The sequence below is a fragment of the Poecilia reticulata genome, linkage group LG11 (genome assembly GCF_000633615.1).
Source record: "Poecilia reticulata strain Guanapo linkage group LG11, Guppy_female_1.0+MT, whole genome shotgun sequence".
NCBI classification, from domain to species: Eukaryota; Metazoa; Chordata; class Actinopteri; order Cyprinodontiformes; family Poeciliidae; genus Poecilia; species Poecilia reticulata.
This window is the reverse complement of record NC_024341.1, coordinates 19,035,392-19,062,900: the sequence shown is the minus strand read 5'-3', so window position 1 is coordinate 19,062,900 and position 27,509 is coordinate 19,035,392. Positions and strand designations below refer to the sequence as shown.

Genomic DNA, 27,509 nt, shown 5'->3' with positions numbered 1-27,509 from the left:
TATAATAGTTAGTCATGGTTGTCTATATTAGACAACCATGACTAAATGTGTCCCCTCCTCAGTATTATGAATGTTTTATGTGTTTATTTTTTCAGACATCAGATTAATTCAACTCAAAGTGAATGCCTCAAATAGATTTTCCTAATACTTTTTAAACCATGTAAAACCCATGACTAACTATTGTTGGTGTCTGTATTTATGTTGCAGATGAAAAACAATAACAGCCTCACAATCACCATAAAAGCATGGCTGCTGCAGGAAGTTTCCGTTCACACCCAATTCTGCAGCTTCTCTTTCTTCTGCTTTATATTAACCCTTCGTTGGCTTTTTTGCTGAAAAGTTGCACTATTCTCTATCAGGAGAATCCCTCTGATGATGTTTTTTTGGACTGTGCGTCCAGGGAACTTGTGGCTGTTCCTAATGACATTCCCAAAGATTCTGCCGTCGTAAAACTCAACAGCAACCAGCTGAAGAGGATTAACACAGATGATTTTTGTGATTTATCAAAGCTGAGAATTCTGGATCTGGGAGATAATCAAATCTCTGGTGTGGACAGCGGTTCTTTTAAGGCTTGAGTTACTCTGAAAACACTTAAATTAACCTGGAATACCCTCTCCACCCTGACTAATAACATATTTCAGGCCCTGTCCAGCCTTACTGTGCTTGACCTGAGCAACAACAACATTCATTCCATTCAGACGTTCGCTTTCCAAGACTTGACAAACCAATCAGATCCAACAAGTTACTGACATTCAGATCTTCCAGCTACCGCAAATACAGACGGTTAACCTCACACACAATCTGTTCTCCTCCTTCGAGACCAAACACCTGCTTCACAATTTCACCTTAAATCTCAAAGAGCTAATTATTTCTTCACCTAACATGAGAACTTTCAGCATCTCAACACCAATATTTCCAAATATCATGAAGTTGGATCTTGCTGTGTGTAGAAATTGTACCTTCCTGAACTGGGACATACCTGACAAAACTTTTCTCAAGAACATAACACCTTTATACACCAGTCAACCTTGTTTTTCCTTCAAAAGCTTTCAAAAAGTCCTGCAGAGTCTTGACTCACTGAACCACCTGAGACTAAATAACATGGACAGATTCATTAAGGAGCTGCTATCTGCAGTTTGCAAAATACCAACCCTGAGGAAGCTGGATAACCATCTGAATAATTTGAGGCTAAAGCTTGCACTTTGCTCCCAGCTCACAGAGCTTGACCTCGGAGAAACACACATAAATGAACTATCAAAAGGTTCAATAAAGTCAATGACGAATCTGCAAACTTTCAGCCTGAGAATCAATCAGTTGTCAGAGGTGCCGTATGGCATAAGGAATCTTTCGACACTTAAAATCCTAAATATTGAATTTAATCAAATCTCCAAACTGAGCTGTGATGATTTTGTAAATACCACCCACCTTACAGAGCTTTACCTGCATGGTAACTACATTACCAAGCTGAAAAGTTGTGTGTATAGACTGCGGAAACTTGAAGATGTGTTTAAGTTAACCCTTCATAGGCTTGAGGTCTTGGATATAAGTGACAACAAAGTGACGGACCTAGAAATGGGTGTTTTTCAAGGTTTACGATCTATAAAACATTTAAATGTGGCATCAAAGTCCTTTGAAAGAGTGAAACTTGCAACATTTAAAGGAATAAACAATGTACGACCCCTTACTGTGTCACTTACACACAGGTATAAACCAGATTTCAGAGGATTAAAGTGCTTAGAAAATTTAACAATAAACCTTGAGATGGTTCCCTCTTTAAAAACTGATAAGTCGATGAATTACTGGGCTTTAATTCAGTTAAAGTCTTTGAAAAGCATCACTGTCATCTGCAGACACAATCACCAAGGTTTTCCTCTGAATGTACCCATTTCGTTGCTCCAACCTATGAAACATTGGTCGTTCTGGAGGACTTTACAGCTGTGAATGTCTACATAAATGCTCCATTTGCAGACGCTTTTCAGTCCAACCTACAACTCAAGAGTGTGACATTTGTAGAGACTGATATGTCCAATTTGGATCCAAACCTCCTTCAACCAATCCCAAACCTGCAGACTCTTGATCTCTCCAACTGTAAGATCAAGGCTTTGGATTTTATGGTGCAGGCCAATCTTTCTGCTCTCAGATATCTGAAACTGGCTTAGAATGAAATCAGTGTGATTAACTAAACAGTCTTCCACACTCTGCCCTTCCTGACGTACTTGGACCTGAGCAACAACCCGTTCACCTGCGACTGCTCAAACGCAGGTTTTATCCTATGGGCAAAGAATCAAAAGCAAACACAAGTGGCAAACACCCATCAGTACATCTGCTCCTTTCCTACGGACAAACGAGGAAGCTTGCTGTTTGACTATGACATCCTGTCCTGTTGGGACGATTCCAGCTTCTTCTGCTTCGTTTCCAGCTCTTGTCTGGTTGTTCTAACTCTCGTTACATCTTTTGTCTATAACTTCCTGAGGTGGGAACTAGGCTATACCTTCCACTTCTTCCGAGCCTTCCTCTACGACAGCAGGAAAAGGAAAGACGGAGACGATCCTCAGTTTGATACCTTTGTGTCCTACCACATCAATGACGAAGACTGGGTTTACAGAGAGATGCTTCCCATGTTGGAGGAGGAACAGGGCTGGAGACTCTGCCTGCACCACAGAGATTTCCAACCAGGTGAACGCTGGATGGTTTTATGACAAAAATGCTCAGTTGTATGAGAAACTGGTTGGATGGAAGAGTCCAGTTCCATTTACTGATATTTATTAACACCATAGAACTAAAGTGCACAAATATGAACAACACAGGCTGGTACATTAGAAAGAAAATCACGACAGGGCATTAGGGCGATTGCAGGTAGAGAAAAAGAAGAGTAGTAAATTTCCAAACAAAAAAAAAAAATCTGAAATTTTTTAGATTAATCTCAGAAAATTTGTAGAAAAAAATTGGAAATTTTTGAATTTTAAAAGTTGAAAATATGCCAGAAATATCTAGAAATTTTGAGATTGATCTCAGAAATGTTCAAATAAATAAATAAATAAAACTTGGAAACTTCTGAATTTCAAAAGTCGAAAATGTGGTAGAAGAACATAGAAATTTCATGATTAATCTCAGAAGTTTTCTATAAAAATGTTGGAAATTTATGAATTTCTAACACTGAAAATGTAGCAGAAAAATCTAGAAATGTTGAGATGTATCTCTTAGATTCAAAATCATGTAAATTGCAAAATTTCAAAAGTGAAACATTTTGACTTTTGAAACTCAAAAATAACCAAGTTTTTTTTCTGGTAGAAATGTATTCCTTTTTCTACTATCTTCAATGGCCATAATACGCCATAGTAGAAAATTAAATTATATAGTACTGAAGATAACAAAATCTTCAATACCCATATTGTTAGACAAAAGTGTCTTAAGAGCAACATGCAGATAGCTTTAGTATAAAGCAAGGAATAGGAGCATAGAAACAACTAGCTTAGTAGCAAGTGTTTGTATTCTTCCTCTGTGGAGCAAAAACTACTTCTGGTTTTACCGTGTCAAAATAAAAGCACATATCTCAAAATAAGATAACAGAACAGAGACGATTACAACTGGTCTCAAGGCAACTCTATTGGGAGTTCAGTCTATAAACATGGAAACTCCTTCAGTGAATAAAACACATAGGAAAAAATATATATGTTGGAGCTCATTTTTCAAGTTTATAGAATAAAATAGACACACCTATCACATCCACAGGGAAACCCATCATAGGGAACATCTCTGACGCCATCTATGGCAGCAGGAAAACCATCTGTGTGATCAGCCGCAGCTACCTGGAGAGCAAATGGTGCTCCAGAGAGATCCAGATGGCCAGGTGGGGCTCAACTCTGTTATTATGTGGATTTTTTTTAAATAAACATTGGGAAAATCCCTTTATTGATCCTTCATCAATGATCCTGAAATTGTCACTATGCTCATTCATCTGGATAAAACTCATTCTCAACCAAATATGATGGTTTGATGCAGTTAAAAAAAAGATTTAAAGTTTTTAATTTGCTTTTGTCTACTCTTATTTTTTTTTATTTTTTTTTTATTTTGCAGCTTTCGTCTGTTTGACGAGCAGAAGGATGTGCTGATTCTGCTGTTTTTGGAGGAGATCTCTGCTCATCATCTGTCTCCATATTACCGTATGAGGAAGCTGCTGAAGAAGCGCACCTACCTGAGCTGGTCCGTACAGCATCCAGGAGTTTTCTGGCAGAACGTCCAGAGAGCTCTGCAGGCAGGAGACGCTCCTGAAAACCCAGACATGCTGATCTGACCAACAGGACGCTGAGAAAAATCACAGAATTAAAAAACATTACTTTTGTAGATGCATAAACTTGTTTCGTATCAAAATTTTACCATACTCATCCATTGGTGCACAAAATTGCAACCTGGGCTACGTTCAAACAGCAGGGAAATGTGACCCAAATCCGCTTTGTTTGCTATGTCTGACTTTTTCACAGCAGTCTTAACACAAAATCTTACCAAGTAATTTTGGTCTAATTAGTGAAAATATCTTAGTACACTTGAAATTAAATTAACTTACAATTAACTTTTCAGCAAGATACAGGAGCTTGTTTTAAGTCGAGTGCAGAAAAAGTACAAGTTCGATTGGCTGCTTATTTTACTTGTGACAAGGCATTTGTAACATGTTACAAGTGAAATAATATGCCAATCGAACTAGTTCTTTTTCAACAATATTAAGGAATTATCGACTTAAAACCAGCTCACATATCTTCCTGAAAAGTTACTTATAAGTTATATTAGTCTCATTTCATTTGTAGTAAAATAACTAGACCAAAAATACTTGGTAAGATTTTGTGTTTTTTGAGTGCACAGCAGCTCTTGATGTTCAATTCTGATTTATTAATGAAATACATTTTTTTCCTTCGTACTACTAATTAAACCCGACCACAGTGAGACTTCTGTGCGACCTGCACATGCGGAACAGGAATATAGACTTCACTGTTTATGGATGGAGCCGTTTACGGGATCAATTTTAAAGTTTATTCAGCAGTATCCTCACAAGATCACAACAAGATGAAAGAAGATCGTACAAAGAAAGCATAAGAATAGAAATGGCTTTTTGTGGAGCACTGACTGCAGCTTCTGTAGAGAAGTCTGTTTAGATGCGTAGTGAAAGCAAAGAGTGGACGGATTGTGAGGTGATGCGCTTCACAGATGAGGCTTCTCTCATGAGTCCATCATTTTTAGCCACTGTTTATGTCCAGTTTTACTGCATCTGGCTTCTGTTGTTACAAAATTATGAGGATGTCTCATGTTAATGAGATAAAAGTCGACTAAAATGACCATTCAGACTGCAGACGCTTTGAAAACAATCGTATCCGAATCAGTTGTACATGTGAAAGTGGCGCAGATCAGATTTTTTGGGTGAAAAGATCTGAATCGGGCTGTTCAGACTGCTGTGAAGAAGTTGGATGTAAGTTGCGAATGTAGCCTTTATGGCTCATTTGGCTCCCATTGATAAACAAACGACGCCATCCATTATGGCTTTCAAAAACACTGCTATGTGATGTCAAAGTTATTCTTCTGCACACGCGGGTCACTAAAATTGTAAATGGGGAAAAACAAAAATTAAATCAATTACCACCTGATTGTTGTGAAATTATTTGATCTAGTTTCTTTTCAGCTATTTAAACCAACTGTAAAAAACGTAAAAACTGAGAGTGAATCTCCATGTTTTGATGTTAAAGAAAGAGTGCTACAAAGAGCATCTGCGACCTTTTTCTGCATCTGAAATCAGCCTTTCTCTGCTCACTCGAGTGTCTGTGGAGTGACTGTGGAAACTTTCACACAGAAGTGAAGATCTTTTTTTTATTTTCGAGCAGCACTTGTATATCTCAAGTGGCGCAGTCCTGATGAATTCAAGGATCCTCTATTCTTCCAGTTTTGCATTTCTAGCATTTTTCGTAGCAACTTTTCAAGTTGTTTACAAGCGAGGGACATAAGGACTCTTCACAGAGATCTCAACAAATTCTGGCTCCCTTATCTAAAAATGTAACTATTTCTTATAGGTTTTAAAACCTAAAGCATCGGTGTACAACCAAACACACCCAGCTTTAATGTTGGCATCTGAAGGACTGTTGATTCTCTGGAGGATTGCTGGAAGTCAGTTCATACTAGCGAGACATTTTTTAACACAGCCTGCCTATTTCTCATTTCATGTTAACTTCAGAACAAACGTTTAAGGAATGTTGAGGAATATTCAGTAAGTCTGTGTGCATCAGCTCTACCAAAGGGCTTGAAGTATCTTCACTAAATAGCTGAACGAAAGTTCAACCTTTCAAATATACAAACCCGTGGTTTTACAGAACATTCTCAAAAACAGAACTTTCTCTAAGCGAATTCTTAACACCACTGTTGCAAAATAAAGAAGTCCAACAACCAGTCACATTCTCATGCACCTTTTTGTTAACGTGGATGTTTTAAGCTTTGCTAGGTCACCTCATTTACACATCCATACTTAGAATCTAGCTGCACAAAGTTCAAAATCACATAAGTAAAATAAGACAAAGCCATTTAGTGGTAACCTTTGAAAATGACTGAGTGGTTTACGTGTATACTTAATAACCAGAGGTTGTCACCATATAAAAAATTTATCAATCAAATGTCAGAACACAGCACTACATCTGATTACATTTTCCTTTTTTTATTACAATTACGTAAAAACATGTAATTGTAATAAGAGAGGATTTTGTGAATACCACCAAGATGCTGTTTGTAAAAAAAAACACTCATACTACTTAAACAGTAAAAGGTTGCATTTCATTTAAATATGTATTATAGCCCAACACAAAGTAGAGTATCATTCTGAAGTGGGAGAAAAAGACATTTGCTTTTCAGAATTTCTACAAGCGAAACTCTTTAAAGAGTGGCATATATTTGTACGTGGCCTCGTTTACTATTATTCTTAAAATAAAATCTCGTGTAACTAAATAGGCTTGTTAGTGAAGGTAAGATAAGCAAAGTCATTAATACAAAAACACAGCAGACAGGCAGCCATGTAGTTGTGGGGAAGTTAGGACGTAAAATAGTACCACTAGATCTGAACATTTCACAGAATTCAGTCCATCATCTGCATAAATACGATGGACTGAATTCCACCTACATTACATTGCATTCACCTAAATTTCCAGGTTTGGCAAGGAGAGCACTGATCAGAGAAGCAACCAAGAAGGCCATGGTAACTCTGGAAGAGCTGTAGAAATCCACAGACCAAGCAGCAGGATCTTTTAACATAACAACTGCTGGTTGTTGATTCCAGAAATCTAACCGCATTGGAAAGAAAGCAAGAAAAAACCCATTACTGAAAGGAAGTTAGCTAAAAACAATATTAAATTTTCTTCACAAAGTGGTGGTGACAGCATAATGCTTTGGATAACATAAAATAACACTTTTCAAAGCCTTTGGTCTTCATCGAAACTGAGCAACAATGCAGAGAATTAATAAAACACATGTGTTTTGTGTACAGGTAAACCCATACTGGAGAACATCACTGATGCTATTTATGGCAGCAGGAAGACCATCTGTGTGATCAGCCGCAGCTACCTGCAGAGCGAATGGTGCTCCAGAGAGATCCAGATGGCCTGGTGGCGGTCGACTGTTGCTTTTAAGTCTTTTTAAGCAGAAAGAAAAAAAAAAAATTTGGCAGCAGAAAGTGGAAAGTTGACTCGGCGTGTCACAGAGCAGCAATCCTGTGAGATTTGATGCTTGGACAAATTTAGTCTTTAGCACTAATGCAGCTTGTCAGGTAATGCACGGACCTGGATCTTAGTGGAAAAATGTAAAATATGTTGTTTACCTGAAAAAATAAGAATTAATAGAATAAAAATAAACTAAAATGAAAATAAGTATTAGATTATGGAATAGTATAAGTTGTAAAATTTCCATTTGAGGTCGGCCCACAGCACCACTGACCTTGTAATTTCCGGTTTTTAATGCTGTAAACTTTTACATTAAGCCTTTCGAATGTACATGTGTGTTTTTCCCTGGTGATAAATTGGCCAATGATTAATTAAGTTGACTGAGCAGAAAAATGCATTTACCTTGACAATAAGATCAGGTGGTTCACTTTACCTAAATGGAAAACTGCACCAGGGATAAGTGGCTAAGCACAATTGTTTTATTAATGCTACTTTTTTTATAAGGTGACCTGAGACAGTATTTGGTTGTAACTGATGTTTTTACAGTCAAACTACCCTAGATGCATTGTGCTAAAGGTTAGCAAGCCAGAAAAATTATGTCATCACATTACCTAAGAGTCATGTTGTCCTCCAGGCATAGATGTGAAAACTGCAGTAGGACGATGCATCAGCAGAAAATGTGTTTCTCGGTTTCTGACATTTGGCGGCATTCTCTTCTCATGTCTGCCTTTTGTCTTTTCTCAAATTTTGCGCTCTCCCTTTGTTTCTTCTCCATTTTTGAACTTCTGATTCCTCTTCTTCTCTGGTCTTTATTGGTAGTTGGCAAACAACAAATTGATGCACTAATGCCATCAACTGGCATGGAGTTGAATTATTAGTTTATTTATTAATTAATTTTTTTTTTTTTTTTGGCTGCACCAGCCCACCGGGAACAGTCCCGATACTCCTGATGGCCAGTCCGTCCTTGCTGGATACAATTAATCATTTTATTGGTTTGACTTTCTTCAGCAATTGTACCAGAGGGACTTGTACTCATTGAGCTATATGCTGCTCACTTGGTATCTGGTCATCACGTCCCATGAAAAGGATCCCAAGCTATAGTGAGACAAAAGGTGCCAATATTAACATTGTTGGTACCTCAGCAATCCAATAAATCTATGACTTCATAATCTACTGTAATCAACTTACAGCAGACTTGAAATGTTGTCATTTTGATAGGCTAACCTTTTTGAACAAAACTAAAACATTGCTATTATACTAATACAATTTCTTTGTAATATGAAATGTTTGATGAGAAGAAGGATGTTCTGATCCTGCTGTTTTTAGAAAACATTTCTTCTCATCATCTGTCTCCATATTACCGCATGAGGAAGCTGGTGAAGAAGCGCACCAACCTGAGCTGGCCTCAGGCTGCACAACATCCGGGCGTTTTCAGGCAGATCGTCCAGAGAGCTCTGCAGGCAGGGGGCGCTGTCGCTGAAAACACCAACCTGCTGATTGGATCAACAGGACAGTAAAAACTTTAACATAGCTCTAAACTCACTGAGCTGAATTATCTTCCAATTTACTTTTTCTATTACAGATTTATGTAATCAATAAGTTAAGGTGAGATTTGGTTGAAAACAACATTTGAGCACGCAAACATTTTTTGTTAAACCCACATGTCTCCTTTAATTACTGATGTAATATTCTAATCTTTAATATTTTGTTTCATGAGTTGCATGTAAAAAAAAATTATAATTACCAGAAATAAAGGTTTGAAAACAATGTCTGTAATTACAATATAGAAATATGATTCTAGTTTATTAAATATGAGTGCATATTTAAAACTAATTAACTACTTATTTTAGTTATTAACATGTTATCTGTTTATTTAACCTTTTGTTCTTCATATATTTCAGTTTTCTTAAGGCTTTATCATACATGTATTTTGTTTTACTGTCTATACTGTGAAGACATTCAGGATGTTTATCAAGTCATCTTAATTTGAATTGACCTTTACAGGCTATTCAATAAATCATAAAACAACTTAGTTCATTTATATGAAACTGTTTTAATAACCTGCCATAAAATTATTACATCCTTTGGATATAAGATTGTTAAAGTTACATTATGGTTCAACACCAACAGTAACAGGATGACCTTTTGTTGACTCTGAAGGTTGAGATCCCAGAGTTTTGATGATTTGTTCCTTTTCTGTTTCAGCCATGATAGACCAAAAGCGCCATCTAGTGCTCGCCCTTCATTTTTCTTTTTTTTTTGGTGAACTGTATCCTACAGCAAGCAAATTATTACACTGATAGTCTCTACTCCAGAAATATCTGGGAGTTGTTGTTGTTGTTGTTGTTGTTGTTGTTGTTGTTGTTGTTGTTGTTGTTGTTGTTGTTGTTGTACATCACGATAAAAAATGTCCAAGGGAATTTATGAGAAAATATCTTCTGTTTTTATTTTCTTGTTTACAAAAAGTAACATTCTGCAAATTATTTAAAATCTTCTTACTCACCTTTAATAAAACTTTTTTGACATTACAAGAATCAAATCCTTCTTATAATTTTGGACAAAGTTTTTATATGTTTACACTTGTGCTTTTATGATTTAATTACTACCTTCAGGAAAGGCCGAGAAGCTTCCTAGCTACAAGCCCAACCTTTCACTTTTGGTACAGACATTATTTATTGTTATCTATCACACAGCTTTTGCCAGGGGAAAGTTAAACATGCATATGACGGTTGGCACACCATGTCCTGGTTGGTGCGCTGCATCACTACAGATGTTCTGTTACACATTAATATTTTATACAATGTGTCCATCAACATCCCCTTCGAGGTGTCAATTAGATTTGATTGTTTACCTACAACTGTAAATATAGTTTGCAATCCTGATCAGAAACTCCTAGATTGGTCTTCTCTCTGGAAAAGAACTAGCCTATCATTATGGCTGGTGATCAATTGCTACGCAACAATAAATTACCAAGACATGTACTTATGTGGACAGACTGAATCAATACTTTGCCCATGTTTGACATAAAGCATTAGAAAAACACAAATATGTACAATTTTTTATTAAAAATAACAAGCAAACCATGAAGGCTAATTTCTTGGCTAACAAACTGCTTGGTCAGGAGTCAAAAGCCTCTGGTTTAAGGTTTAAGGATCGTAAACCTTTTTGGTGAATTTTGGTGATGACACTATAGCAAATTATTTATGTTTTTGAGACACAATCAGAGATTAAAATAACTCAGAATGCGACTGCATTCTGAGTTTTGCACAAGCATTTTGGTGGCTGATTACTGTCAAGTCTAATGCTGATACAATTTGTACTTCACCCAGATGAAGGAGGAGTTCACAGCTCAACTCTCCAGGGGGGGACAATATTAGASAAGTTTCACTTCTCTAACACTTTACAGTTCATGACCAACAGACAAAACACAAAGATCTGATCACCGACTGTAAGTATGAAAAACAATTTTTTTWAAATCTCCAAGCAAGCATAACTGAAAATTTTAAAAATACCAACATGTAATGTAACTTAAGCTATATTTTTTGTTTTTTATTAAATGGTGCATATAAATTTAGGTAGATTTGGTGCAACAATGGCACTCAAAAATGACAACCCTATTAGAAATGTTTTATGCTTTCCTCTAAATCTGCACATCAGGAACTGAAAATAAATGCCAACATCTTAATTTCAGCCGTCTCTACATCTCMTGTGTTTTCTGTTCTTTTCTCTCAAAAAAATAAATCAGTCAGTTTATGATAATCTATGATGAATCTTAATGATTGAAAAGATGACTGCATTATATTTTAAGATATATGATAATGATTTCTAAAAAAGGCTTGGAAAAATATTTGAGTTGAAGCCTAAGTCGAAGGTATGATGGTAATTTGAGACCCAGGAGGCACCGTAGTGATAGTTATCTACAAAAATACTATCACACTTTTTAATATCACTGCAATTAAAAAATAAAATATTGAGATAAAATATTATGTCAATCACTCATCTGAACTAAGTCAATCTGCCAAGRAAAWGCTTGGATCAACCTTGTTAAGGTCAAAGAAATATTTTACCAAACAAACACGAAGCCTCCATTTTTCTTTTTACCAATGCACTTAAATACCAAGCTCTATAACAGTAGGAATAAATAACTCCATAATGGATAATGGAGCGGTGTGGATGTATATTTTATTAGTTTATATGTATGTTGTCTGCAGATGATCATCCTCGAAGAACATTAACAGCAGCATCARCAGGAACAAACATGCTCACCAAAAGACGTTTGTTGTCAAACTTCATTTGGRCATTTCTCTGTCTCTTGCTTCAAGTTAGCCCCTCTCTGGCCTATTCACTGAAAAACTGCACCATACTTTATCAGGAGAATCCATCTGCTGATGTTTCATTGGACTGTGCAAACAGGAAACTACTGACTGTCCCTGATGAYATCCCTAAAGATGCTGCTTCAGTCGATCTCCACGTCAATCTGATTCAAAGAATTAACAAAGAAGATTTCAGTGAGATGCGAAAACTCAACATTTTGAATCTGATGAGCAATATAATTTCTCATGTGGATGATGGAGCTTTCAGTCACTTGACTTCATTAAAAACTCTCTCCTTCAGCATAAAYAAACTTAAAAACCTGACAAACAACATGTTTCAGGGCCTGTCCAACCTAACTCTGCTTGACCTTAAAGACAACAGAGTTGAGTTCATTCATAACTCTGCCTTTAGTTTCCTCATCAAATTGGAAGTTTTAGAGTTAAATACAAATGTGATACAAAAGATCACTGACATCCTGCCCATCCTACAGCTACCGAAAATAAGGAGGCTCGGCCTAGGTTGCAGTGAATTTAAGTCTTTCGAGACCAAAGACCTGCCGCTGAATCTGTCTTCAAGCCTTAATGAGTTGGACGTTTCGAGTCTGTAYCTGAAAATCTTCAGCATAACAACACCAGTCTTTCCTTACCTACAGAAAATAGATTTGTCTGCATGTTCACTTCAATCTGAAGCWAAGTGGGATAAACCTAACAAAACATTACTCAGCAMCATAACACAGCTTTATTTTAAATCAAGAACGGTGACCTACGAAACTGCCCGAGACCTCCTACCAAGTCTTTCCTCACTGCGTCATCTGCAGTTGAGTCAATTGACAGAATGGATTGAAAAAGCACTGCTGTCAACAATCTGCAAAATACCAACACTAAGGAGGCTGGACTTGTTGGACAATGATCTTGAAATTTTTCCCACTGAGCTCCCAACATGCTACCAGCTCACAGATCTGGACCTGTCAATCAACAGGTTGACTGAACTGCCAAAAGGGTCAATACAACCAATGACGCTACTGGAGTCCCTGAACATGAGTCAGAACTTGCTCTTCAGAGTCCCACAGGATGTCAGGACCTTCACCCACCTTAAACTCTTAGACCTGAGTTTGAATCGCATCTTAGCGCTGACCTGTGAAGATTTTATGAACGCAACACATCTTACAGAGCTTTACTTGAACTCAAACCGCATTGCCAAACTGGATAAGTGTGCTGTTCAAAACCTCACTGAATTGAAGCGCTTGGATCTGAGTGACAATCCGCTTTGGACATTTGGAGACACCTTCAAGGTTTATTTAAAGAAGCTGGAGTTCCTGGATATAAAAGACACCCTTATACCAGCTCTAAGAATGCGTGATTATCAAAGTTTGCAGTCACTGAAGCAGTTAAATGCCGGGACATACTTTTTTGAAATGGGAAAACCTAAAACATTTCCTAAAAGGAACAACCATGAACCTTTACTACACAGAGAACCGATTGTTTATGGATTACAGCAACTGGAAATTTTTACTTTCAAATACGTTGAACAAAACACTTTTACAACTTCTGATTTAAACATTGATGATAATCCAGATATTCCCTTTAAGTCAATGAAAAGACTGACAGCTATCTGTTTCGGAGATCACCCTGGCCTTCCCTATAACGTACCAGACAACATGATGAGGCGGATGGAGCATTTGGAGTCTTTTACAGCTGTGAACATCTATGCCTTCCCTCCATATGTCAACACGTTTGAGTTTAACCCACAGCTGAAAAGTCTGGCGTTTGCGGAAACCGACTTGTCAAACTTAAACCCTGAAGTTTTTCGACCAATTCATAAGTTACGGGCTCTGGATCTTTCTAAGACTAAGCTGAAGTCTTTGGATTTTCTGTTCCGAGCCAATCTTTCTGCACTCAGATATCTAAAACTGAGCAACAATGAGCTGACTGTGATTAATGAGACAGTCTTCMACTCTCTCCCGTCTCTAACGTACMTGGACCTGAGCAATAACCTGTTCACCTGTGAATGCTCAAACGCAGGTTTTATCCAGTGGACAAAGAACAACAAGCAAACTCAGGTGGCAAACACTCATAAATACATCTGTTACTTTCCCATCAACAAGAGAGGAAGTTTGTTACTTGACTTTGACATCCAGTCCTGTTGGGATGACGGAAACCTTTTCTACTTCATTTCCAGCCTTTGTCTGGTTCTTCTAACTATGATTACATCCTTAGTTCACCACTTCCTGAGGTGGCATCTTGTCTACACATTCCACCTTTTTATGGCCTTCCTCTACGACCAAAGAAAGGGGAAAAGAGGAGATGACCATCAGTTCGATGCCTTTGTGTCCTATAACGTCCGCGATGAGGACTGGGTTTACAGAGAGATGCTTCCAGTGTTGGAGGGAGAGCAGGGCTGGAGACTCTGCCTGCACCACAGAGACTTCCAACCAGGTGAATTCAGTCCTTGTTTCTTTCTCTGTTATGAACCCTTTTGGGAAGGTCACATTATTGCAACTGACACAAAAATTAAGTGACWAATCTTGGTTTGAAGAGGGCATCGACAAACGCCGTAAAAATAATTTCATGTAACTTCTGCACACTATTTACCAGTCGAGTAGCAATAATGAAAATAACAGGTGTATAAATGAGGCCTATTTTTGTTGTCGTTGCAATACAAATATCAAATACTGTGATGTTATTTAGGATCTAATATTGGTCACCTTTAAACTCCTGGCATGGATGGATTTCATCAAAGGTGGAAGCACATGGGGGCTTTTTGACTGAACAACAAGACTTTGATGTTTAGTGCTAGATGCCATGTAGAGTAGTCTAAATTAAGATACAATCTTTCGACAATTATATTTAGGGAGAGACCAGTGGAGTATAGAAATKTATAATTAGTGTAAAGATAAATGGAGAAACTATAGCAACTAGAATTTAGTTTGTTATGTAGATGGAAATTGGAGTGGGACCTGATACTAAACTCTGTGGAATGCCTTTATCTGTTTTAATGCTTTTTTTATTTTATTTATTTATTTGATTTTTACATTTCACGTCTGTAGTTGTAGCCCCCAGTAAAAGAATGACAGATCTGCATGCAAGGTTATTATTTTACATAAAATATTGTTCTGGTTTGGTGCAGTATGCAGTGTGAAATCTCAAATTAAACTTTAAAAATATAATTACAAATATTCTTAACTGTTCCACAGTGATCAAATTCAGATGCAACAGCAGCAAATTAACATGCAACGTATTTTGTTTCTCATGCTTCACAGTCTTTTTCAAGTCAACCATCTTTTGAAAGGTGACCAGAGTATTTTTAAAGCTTGTTAAAACCACAGTGAACTTTGCATAAAGAGGAAACTATAAGACGGGTGTGCTTTTTTTTAGGCACATGTGACTTCCATTCAAATTTCAAATCATATTCAAAGTTGTAATCAGAATAAAATAACTCATGTTTCACTATTTTAGCAAGGTTGCTTTATTGTAAAGACTGCATATAATTTTAACAGAATGTGTCATTTTCTAAAGACWTTGTCTTGACAGACACTYTTTTTATGGTTTTAGCAGKKTAAGTTGGTCAGAACCATTAAAGTACTGCGTTGTGTCCACAGGTAAACCCATCATAGAGAACATCACTGATGCCATTTACGGCAGCAGGAAGACCATCTGTGTGATCAGCCGCAGCTACCTGCAGAGCGAATGGTGCTCCAGAGAGATCCAGATGGCCAGGTGGGGGCGCTGTTTTTAATAAATTGCTTTTAAAATGTCAAACAGAGTACAGTTTTCTTTGTACTCTCTCGTCATCAGATTTGAGAATTAAAATGAAAATATTTTTGTGTTTTTGGATTTGCTGCTGTTCTTCTGTTCTGTGGATGTGCATCTCAATAAATTAAGATATTGTAAAGTGATAATTAGACACAAAGTGTGATTGGAGCAGTTCCTGTCACATTTTTTTCTTCCACTTAACCTTCTTGATACAGCACCACCAACCTTAGACATAAAACTACACCTCCTTGAAGATTGTACCAATGACGGTTGGACAACCAAATAAAACTACTTGAGTTGTAAAATATTTAACAACCTGAATGAAGATGCCTGAATTTTGAATACTAAGAGGGTCAGGGTTTTGTAAGTAAGCTTGTTTAAAATGCATTTGGCATTTAGTTTTTAAATTATTAAATAATTATATTTTTTATATCCTTTCTATATCATCTTAATTATAGTTTAATCAATTTGCATCATGTTTTATTGTAAAGTTAACAAGCTGTGCTGACTGGAGGAAACTAAAAAAAGATCAATAACTATATAAATAAATAAATATAGAATATAAACCTGAACTTTTAGCTCAAAATAAAATACTTTTGTATCAAAAATTATTTTATTAAGATTTATGATGTGAGAGACAACTTTGTGGGTTTTTGTTTGCTCCAATCAAARCAATAACAGTTTCCATGGTAACATGAGTAATTAAAATGCACCTGTACATGAGAATAAATGTATTTYCAGTGCTAATAGAGTATGTGGCAGCAAATCATAGCAGCTATAAAGTTGTTACTGCAAACACAGAAAGAAACTATAGATGGAAACTATTTGCCATGATAAAACCATTTTAATAAAGTTTGAATTATCATTTAATTTTTACTTCTTTTCTTCTTTTTTTTTACATTTTGCAGTTTTCGCCTGTTTGATGAGAAGAAAGATGTTCTGATTCTGCTGTTTTTGGACGAGATTCCTGCTCATCATCTGTCTCCATATTACCGCATGAGGAAGCTGGTGAAGAAACGCACCTACCTGAGCTGGCCTCAGGCTGCACAACATCCGGGAGTTTTCTGGCAGAACGTCCAGAGAGCTCTGCAGGCAGGGGGCGCTGTCGCTGAAAACACCGACCTGCTGCTGGACGGACCTGCAGGACGTTGAAAATAGTAACTCAGATGAAAAAGATCCAAATGGYGAATAATGTAAAACTAGAAAAAGTCAAGTAACTGTTTTTTGTTTTTTATTACTTAAATGTTTACTGAAATTTTAAARAACATTAAAAACATAAAATATAAATATCACATAAACGAAGCAGTATATATTAATAATACATTCACAAACAAATGTAAATAATTGTAAACTGAAAGWAACTTTAAAATGTCAATTTTCAGCTGCTTAGAGTGCTAAGAAAAAAAATTATTTCAGAAAAAGTGTTGATTAATCTTAACGTTGAGTCACAATAAATAATCTTGAGAAAAACAAATAAATGCTCTGGCAAAACATGCATGTTTATGTTTTGTAAATGCAAAACAAACCATTTATGTTTTGCATAAATGGTGTTTGATTTATGCCAGTGTTTCTCAACCTTTTTCGGGCCAVCGCCCCCCTAGCCTTTATCCAGGTCCMTCACCGCCCCCACCAAAAAATTTGTAGGCTTTGCACTGACAATTATTTTATTATTAATGTTACTATCATTATTGTAGATGTATTGAATCGGCGCACCGATTATGTTTAAGTGTACCGTACACTTCAGCGTGCCTTACGCTCCTTCACCTCGCGCACATAACGGGCTAAATGTAGCTAGTTTTGCACTAAACGTATCAGCGTCTGGAGGAGGGGGGTTGGAATGGGGGGAGTGTATGTTTCTACGTTCCTTCGTGGGGGTGCCGATTTATGTTTTCGCATCCACCTGAATAATGTGTAGTTGCGCCCCTGCCCATAGCACTTCAACAATATTACTTTACCTTTTATCTGGAAATAGTGTCTGTTTATTCTTGCCATACAGTCCTCTGTATTAATTATTGCTTGAAAGGTCTTGCCATACCAGTTTATTCCTCTGTATTTAATTTAGTTTCTTAGTTTATTCTTGCATTTTGTTCTTCATTCATTTCATTTAGTTTCCTTTGATTAGTTTTATCCTCTCTTGGTTTATTGCTATGTCCACTTTAGTTTCTTTCCTGTTGCTAAATCATTATCATTTATTGACCATCAGTAATCTTCACTCATCACCTGCTGCGCCGCCTAATCGTCATGTGTTTCACATCATGTGTTGATTTTTCACTGTTCAGCGTCGGATTCTCTGTTTTTATGCCATAATTCACATCTAGTTCGTCGCTCCGTTTTGCCCGCTTCTCATGTTTCAGAATTTTGCGCAATGTGCGCGTCGTTTTTTTTATTTTTTTATTTTTTAACTCCCTAAGGTGCAGGGCGGTCGGGAAACATATTGATGGGGAAAAGGCAGACTGACATAAACCTTTTAAAACAACGGAAACAATTTCGGTATTCTGATTATTGAAATTTAAAAGTGCTGTGGTACCGTTGTTCCCTCAAACCCGTTTCCTGTCGGACCACTTGCAGCACCGGTGTTAACGCTATAAAATGAACGCTCTCTATCGTGGTATCACCCATGGAGGGATTTCTTTATTTAAATGGGATACAAAGTGAAGGTATCGTGATTTTAGTAATTACATGTTTGTAAGAGCGATTTTCTGTTGTCCTTCCATGGAAGTGGGCAGCTTTCAAATGGAAATAAAACATTAATATAATATAAATATAAATTTAATATAAATTGCTGCTTTGACATGATCACAGAACTGCAAAAACATATGTAGCCTACATAAATACCAGACAAAGTGAATCACAGCAACGTCATCAGCCGGTGTAACGCTGAACTGATGCGGAGCGGAGCTGCGCCATGAAGCTACAAACACTGAATAGAAGAAGAACTGCCATCGATACAGTTGCAGCCAAGCATGATTTAATGTTACACAATACAGTTTTACCAAGTTGCTCAAAGTCTAAACTGGCATTGTTGTGCATTTAAGGTGTAAAGTTTACCTTAGACCAAACACCCCCCAAAGGCATCCCAGCGCCCCCCTTTTGTAAAAATGTCAGTCAGCGCCCCCTGCCGTCCTCTGAACGCCCCCTGGGGGGCGGTACCGCCCACGTTGAGAACCGCTAATTTATGCAAAACAGGTTGATGAATGGAAAGGTCTAGAACTGAATGTCTAAGATTATAACTATGTTATGAATATAATAAAAACAATGTTAACTGTTATTATTATTACTCTCTCATTAAGTAGCTATTTTCTGTCCTCCAAATATGCAGAAATGGGAAAACACCAGTTATTTCCCGTGTGAATGATGCATTGCTTGTCACTGTTTCAGGAACAGGGGCCTTATTGTTCCTCTTGTTTGCTTCCTGTCACAGCCGAGCAGAGAAAGCARAACCAAACATGAAGTTCATATCTGTCAAATGTCACTTTTTACTCATYTTACGGGTTTGTTTCAATTTAAACATTTTACACTAAACAGATTTACCAGTTGCTATTTTATTAGCTTAATTTTAAGGCAAACAGTTAAGCTCAATAAGTAATTATTAATTACACATTATAATAAAGTAAGTAACACCACTTTTAAATCATGGTTGGTAATACAAAAGAGTTTTAGCATCACAGTTTTATACATGTTTGTACATGTATATAACATGTATAAAACAGTAAAAACAGCAGCCAAATGCACTGGTTTCTTTTTACTGGTTTGGAAGAGAAAAATAAAAACAAATAACCTGAATCTGCTGCTAAAAAGGAAATTGAAAATACTGAAAATGAATTATTGCCCTGCACACCATAGCCCAAGAAAAATAWTAAATTATCAAGTTACGTTTACTTCATTTATTGTGAGAAGATAAAATAAACTAAAATGGTAAACAATACGTAATAACTTTTTTAATGTTTTTTGTTTTTTTACTTCGCTCTTTTGGTTCTTTAGGTATTAATTTAGTCACTTATTTTTACATTCATTGATTCTTTATACTWTTTATCAGTTGCTTTGATGTAGAGGCTTTAACTTACTATAAAGTTTTATTAATAATTATTTTGTTATGGTCTATGATTTTAGTTAAGTTGACTGTACCTTGCCCTTTTTTCTTGTTTTTTTTTTTCAGATTTGGTTTCGCTTCACTGGTGTTCCTGAAATGCTCATGCTTTATGCTCCGTTAGTCACGGTCTCATTCCTTTTCTTTTTGTAAAACCACTCACTTTTTCCTGTATTTCTCTAGTGCTCGCTGAGTTCTGTAACTGAGAACYGGAACCAGATCTTTATTTTGGTGGTTAGATACATTCTATCATCACGTTGCACCATCCAGTTCTCCTTTAGATTTTATTTATTTATGAGACATGTTCCTCAATAACTTTTTGATAAACATGGTGGATTCTAAGATGGTGAGCTGTCCAGGTCCTGCAGAAGCAAAGATTATCCCCAAAATAAAAACCAATACCGTCACCTTCATGTTTCAAAGTTTGCATGAGGTTTTTTTCCCCCAAGGATACAATTTGATCCATGTCAAACATGTCCCGGAGAAATGATGAGACGGGAAGCAGCATGTTCTGGTTTGATGAAGCCCCGCTTTAATGTCTTTAATTTCAAATTTGTATTCAAAATTAATTTCAATTCACATTTCTGTTATACATAAATAAAATATAATGTTTATATGTTTAAGATACATTTCTATTCTCCTTATAATTATCTTTTTTTTAAATAATCCATTTTTATATGCTTGTTCATATGTCTCTTTATCTTTAAACATATTACCTGAAAATAGTGCTTTCATTTGGATGAATCTGTAGCTTTCCACACAATGGACCTTACCACAGGGGTCGCATTTCATTGGCTAATGCCCATTTTACGTCACAGCGCAGCTACCACGTGCGTGACCGTCTCACAAACACAAGCTACAGTAGTAAACACATGCTAATGTACATTGTGGACTAGCAGASCGGCAGAAAGTTTTTGCGTCAGGACTCRAAAAAGAATGGTTCTCCACCGTCAGTGGGGTATCTGTACAGGCGATGTCAGGCATCCTGATCGTATTTGTGGAACTAAATTCAGATTTCCAAAATGTGAAACGGAAAGTCTTGCTTGGATCAAAGCTTGTGCACAACCGCATTTGCAGCTCAACCGTCGTAGGATCAATWAGAACAAAGGAGTGTCTGCTGGTGTATTATTGCTTTGCTTTCTTTGTGTTTAGTGAATGAAAAAAATAAAGTCAATAATAAACACATCCATTATGAAAACCTTTTAGCCAAGTACAGCATAATGGCAGTACCGATACAACTTCTACGTCTTGAAGCCTGTCTGTTACACAGTCTTACGTTAGCTGAACAGATCAATGTGCAATGTGTACCGTATCTGACATACATTAAAGATTTTATTTCACCTGAAATGGCTTTTTACTAAACTGTAATCGTGTTAGCCACGCTAACTGTGTTAGCCTCCGAGTACCGTGCATCAGGCCTAGGCACATACGAACATTTGCCAACAGAAATCACCCTCAAAACCATGAATGCCCGACTTACCCAGCCTTGCAAGAACAATAGSCGTCAGTGATCTTGTCCACAGCTATATTTATGCTGAGGGTGTGAGGATCTGCTGTTTTCCTAATCGACCGGTAGCATTTAGCTGTGCCGCGCACAATGTTGGAGGCATCGCGTGGCTCAAAAATCTTGATGTCGTCCAAAAAAGATGACATGAACTTGTTGGTTCCCTTGTCCATTGTTGTGGCTGATATTTTTTGAAAATCCGGCAGAAATGCTACACTAATCGACTCAGAAATACTCTACAGAGAGTCAGTCGAAATGAAATTACACATAGAAACTAAACACCGCGAGGCTTTGTTTGTGAGACATGCAGTCACGTGAGACTTTCGAGGGGCGTTTCTGGGCGGAGCTTGGTAAGGTCCATAGCAAACTTATGTAGTTAAGTGAGTATCAACTGAAATAATATTCCCAATTGTTTCTGCTTGGTCTATTAATCAATTATTTTTATATTTTCCCAAAGCAATAATAATCTATATTTAATGTATAAACGAAACTAGCCATTTTCCTATGACAACTAAACTTTATAAGAGCGTCCGGGATTCTACACTACTACTAATAAAGAAGGGGTGAAGTGCCGCCATTACACAGCTTGGTGTCTACGGCAGTTAAAGAAGGGGTGGAGCGCCGCCATTACACAGCTTGGGTCTGCTTGGTAACGAGCGCAGCCTAACCGTTCCGTTAACATGGTTAAATTTTAATAAAACCACAAATATGTTGGCAAAAAGGCACCTAAATCACACACAGTTTTACTAGTTCTGCTATATGTGAGTTTGTATGCATTTTATGCAATATTACCTGAATAAAAAGGAGAAATGATGAGACGGGCAGCAGCAACACTGATCATAAGGTTTCCTCCGCCTGGCGGACCTACTGAGTTCATACTACTCCTTGAGGCGCGCTCCACAACAGCATTCACCTCAGAATCAGATTACCAACTTGCTAAAATTATTTTTCACTTACAACTGAAATGCTCCTTATAACGTGTAAATTACCTAATCTCAATATAAAATAAACAAATGTGACTGTGCAATTTGTGTGCGTCACACTGGTTTTTCTCAGAGTTGGGTAGTATTTTTATTATGCTGTACTTTTTACTCTTAATTGAGTAATTTTATTATGAAGTATTGCTACTCTTACTTGAGTAAAATATCTGGATTCCCTACCCATTGAAACATATTTTAACCAAATATTCACCAGATACAGACACACCTGCAGTTTTTGTTAAAGTTTTTAAAGTCTTTTGGGGTTTTTTAAAAAATTTTTGGAAAGAAACTAATTCGGAAAACTTTTCTTTTGCGTTATTTTTTGTTACTTATATGAATTATTGTGATTTACGTCTTTAAAATACAAAAAAATTCCACTTAACTTTATATTTTTGCTCTGTATATAGAGTATGTAATTTTTAAATATTAAATGATTGACAGTTTGATCAGATACTCAGTTCTTCAGCAGACTTTTTACCAAATACTTTTTCACTTTCACTCGCAATTTTTTTTTGGATGGCTACTTTTTACTTTTACTTGAGTAAAAAATAAACACCTCCCCACACTGAAAAAAGAGATAGAGCTCCAACATAAAAAAAAGTTAATGTAATTGATTTAAGTGTGTCAAACTTACTTTATTTACATTTATTTAACATACCAACTTAATAAATTTACTTGGATTTATTATTTAATTTAATGTGTGAATAATCAAATCCATGCGATTAAAAACACAGAAATTGTGTTTTAATGATTAAAAGCTTCCAACAAATCTTTCGTCCAATTTTTGTGCTTGGTGAAATCACTTCCTCACAGTAGAACCACACATTTACCTCCTCTGGCCACACTTTGTACTCTATTTATTCTGTTTTATTGCCTCACTCCCCTTTCACTTCAGTAAACTACCTTGTGAAAGGACAGCAATGCATCTGAAACAAGGAACTAAAGTGACACACAATAAGGAAAAGGTCAAAATCCAGATGGGGATTGTTTTGTCGGTACATGTTACCACTAAAGGAAATTAACAACCTCACCTCAACTTATCCTGAAGACATTTTAAATATCTATCTGTAGTTTGACCTCTAATAACGTACAGCATGATAAACCCTTCCAGATATAATTTTCAAAGAAATCTACAGTATTTGTAAAATCATCTATATTTAAATCTATGCTTAATTTATAATGACAAATCATTTAAATTAATTGTAACAACAGGGCTTGATGCTATTTGGACACCTTCAGTGTTTTAAGCATTTTAATGAAGCCAAAATGCATCACATGCCTTCAGTTTTCTTTTTTTAATTTAAGGAAGTCTCAAGAGAGATAGTTGAACACCCCTTTCAGTCCTCATTTCTCTATTTTAGCTCCAGAAATTGAACGTGAAGATGTGAGGACAATCAGTGAGTATCAATTACATTTATTAATCGCTGAACAACTGACAAATATGAACAAAGTTTAATTAAGTTTCTACGTTTTCATGAAAAGGAAGCATTTACCTTTAAATTAAATTAAAGTTTGTTGTTTAGATATACATGAAACACTATGAATGTGAACTCATGAAGTCAAATAGACTGAATGTGGTGTGCAGGATCAATGTATCATATGAATCCTGAACAACAAAAGATATTTACAGTTAGTAGGAAAACTCTTCGACAGCGAGATCAGATGTTTATTTTGGACACACGTGTCATGAAATCTTCAAACGTGGTGAGAAGCCAGTCTATTAAACTCATAAAATTAATTATGAAATTTGTTTAACTTTTTTTTTTACCTTAGGGTTTTGTTAAAGTCTGTAAATGACTATACCAGACAACGTTCACAATGAGAGTTTAGAGACAGGAAAATAGGAAGTCTTATGGAGTCTAACAGAAAAATTGTAATTCTGTCTTATTGTTTTTATTCAAGTTTCTAAAAATTAAATAAAATTTCTGTAGATTAATTCCAGGTGGATTCACATCAGCCCCGTTTCATCCGCTTTTATCAAATTTTTGTTCTTTGCCTATAAAGTCTGGTTCTTAGGCTAATTTATCACGCTAGATTAAATTTTGACAAATGGTTCTCATGATAAAATCCAATTAATGATGTTTTTTTGGGGGAAAAAAAGAATATTATTTGTATTTCAGGATTATTATTTGTTTTGTTTATTTTTTTTTACTATTTGGTTGGCATTAATAAATAAATACGTTATATAAATGTGATAAAATGGCTTAAAAAAAGGAAAAAAGAAAGTCTACTTTGTTAGATTGCACAATCAAAACTTTGAGAAAAAATTTTTTTTTAAAAACTCTGGTCCGCCTCAAAATCTAAGTCTCGATTCGAAGGCATATGTGGACATAAGCGGCCGGAGACCACTCCAGAAGCAGGAAGCGGACTGTAGCACAGGGCATTCTGGGTAAATGCATCCAAAACAAACATGTTAGATGGAGAAATGACTGTTGGTCTTTTACAAAAGATAAAAAATAAATCCTTCAACCGCTAAAATCTCCATTTTTGTTTCCATTTTTTAAAGGAGGAAGATGCGTTCAGTGTCTTCTTCAGAGGTTTGCATGCTATTTCCTTCAGCGTCTTGTGGTGCAGCGCCACCACAGGCGAGGAGGGAAACAGCTTTTTCAATTAGTTTGGTTCGTTTGCACTGTGAAAGAGAACCCCACCAGCTGAAAATGTTGCAATTAATGCAATTATTAATGAGAAATGTGTTGCTTATTGTGCTCCACAGATGATCTACGTAGCAAACTAAACAAGCATGGCTTTGCTTTCCAATTTCATCCTGAGACTTTTCTGTCTCCTCCTTCATATTAACCTCTCTCTGACTTATTCACTGAAAAACTGTTCAATACTTTATGAGGACAGCCCGTCCGCTGGGGTTTCTGTGGACTGTGCAAACAGGGACCTAGTTTCCGTCCCTGACGACATTCCCAAAGAGGCCGTTTCAATTGAGCTCAGGGGCAACAGCATTCATAAAATTACAGAAGATTTCCGGGGCATGACTAGGTTGCGATACCTGGGTCTGAGAAAAAGTGGCATCACTTCTGTGGATGATGGATGTTTCAATGATTTGGTTTCATTGGAAACACTTGTGATGAGAAACAACGACCTTTCCGCCCTGACTGCAAACATGTTCCAGGGTCTGTCCAATCTCACCACGCTTGATTTAAGCTCTAGTGGTATTTATTTCATCCATAGATCTGCCTTTAGGTTCCTGACAAGCTTAAAAGTTTTGAACTTGGATTATAATGCGCTAAAAACCACTGCCGACATTCAGCCCATCTTTCAGCTACCACAGATACAGACGCTCAGCCTTAGATGTAACGAACTGTCGTCCTTTGAGAGCAAAAACGTCCTGCTGAACAAATCCTCAAGTTTACAGCAGCTGTTTATTTCTGGTGACTCCCTGAGGAAGTTCAGCATCACAACACCCATTTTCCCTCACCTTCAGGTGGTAGAACTGTCAACATGTTTAACACCAACCAAACTAAAATGGTACATATCTGACAAAACGTTACTGGAGAACATAACGCAGTTTTATGTTGACGAGGATGCATTTTCCTTGAAAGGAGTGCAAAACGTCATGCAGAATCTCATCTCATTGAGACATTTCAAAATAAATACGGTGGTCAGTTGGATAAAGAGAGGACTGCTATCTGCTGTCTGCAAAATTCAATCACTGAGGCGGCTGGATTTGTTCCACAACAAAATTAACAACATGACTTTGAAACTTGCACCTTGCTCTCAGCTCACAGAGCTTTACCTGCAGCAAACTAATTTAGATGAACTGACGAATGGCTCGATACAATCGATGAAGACACTGCAGGTCCTAAATATGAGTGACAACAAGCTCACTAGAGTTTCATACGACATTAGGAGCCTCGCCTTTCTTAAGATCTTGCACTTGGATAACAATTTTATCTCAAAGTTGAGCTGTGAGGATTTTAAGAACACAACCCGTCTCGTGGAGCTTAATCTGAACACAAACCAGATTCCAAGTCTGGAGAGATGCGTTTTAGAGCATCTTACCGAGTTAAAGCATTTAGATCTGGGTTACAATAAGCTGAGAGCATTTGGAGACACATTTAAAGTCGCCCTGCATAAGCTCGAGTTCTTGGACATGAGTGAAAACGATATAGATGAATTGTTTTCAAATGCTTTTGAGGGTTTACAGTCCCTAAGACATTTAAAGATGGCAAGTGATGATTTAACATTGATGAAAAGTGAAACATTTCCTGAATTGAGGAACCTGGTGGACCTAAATGTCTCATTCCCATTTGGGTATAAACCTGAACTTCAAAGATTGCAGCGCTTGGAAAATCTTACTGTTTACTTTGGAAAAGGTTTTGCTTTTAAAAATTCTTATCCAAACAAACATGGTGGCTTAAGTGATTTGAAGTTGTTAAAATCTCTCACAGTGATCGGCTGCACAGACCTCCCCTTTCATCTTCAGAGCCTAAAGGAAATGCTTGAAGCTATGGGACATCTGGAAGCTTTCGAAGCTGTGGATGTGTTTGAGGAAGCTCCAGATGTAGATACATTCCAGTTCAACCCCCATCTCAGGAGCCTGACATTAACAAACACCGACATGTCCAATCTGAAACCTGAACTGTTTCGACCAATCCCAAACCTGCAGAGACTCGATCTCACCAACTCGATGCTGAGATCTATGGGCTTTTTGCTGCAGGCCAACCTTTCTGCACTCAAATATCTGAAACTGACAGACAATAAAATTATTATGATCAATGAGTCTGTTTGGGAAGCTCTCCCATCTCTAACTTACTTAGACCTCAGTTACAACCTGTTCACCTGTGACTGCTCAAATGCAGGTTTCATCCAGTGGGTGAAGACCAACAAGCAGACACAAGTAGTAGACGCTCCTCAATATAAATGTTCCTTTCCTGTTAGCAAAGAAGGAACCTTGCTACTAGATTTCCATACACAGTCCTGCTTTAACAACAGCAGCTTTCTCTGCTTCATTTCCACCACTTGCTTAGTCGTTCTGACTCTCCTCACATCCTTGGTTTACCACTTCCTAAGGCAGCATCTAGTCTATGCATTCCACCTCTTCCTGGCCTTTCTCTATGACAGCAAACGGAAGAAGAAGAACGATAGTCATCAGTTCGATGCCTTTGTGTCCTATAACGTCCACGATGAGGGCTGGGTTTACAGAGAGATGCTCCCAGTGTTGGAGGGAGAGCAGGGATG

General features: G+C 36.9%; 1 protein-coding gene and 1 pseudogene across 1 annotated transcript in view; both read left to right on the top strand.

The window, feature by feature from the left end:
- Window positions 1-245: 245 nt before the first annotated feature.
- On the top strand, window positions 246-16,900 carry LOC103472636 (uncharacterized; annotated as a pseudogene).
- Window positions 16,901-23,683: 6,783 nt separating this feature from the next.
- Window positions 23,684-27,509, top strand: part of LOC103472637 (toll-like receptor 13) — a 7,751-nt gene continuing 3,925 nt past the window's right edge. Inside the window, exons 1-2 of the mRNA XM_017307612.1 lie at window positions 23,684-23,716; window positions 25,033-27,509. Of these exons, the coding sequence (XP_017163101.1) occupies window positions 25,060-27,509 (2,450 nt within the window). The 5' untranslated portion in view covers window positions 23,684-23,716; window positions 25,033-25,059. The remainder of the gene's footprint in view (window positions 23,717-25,032) is intronic.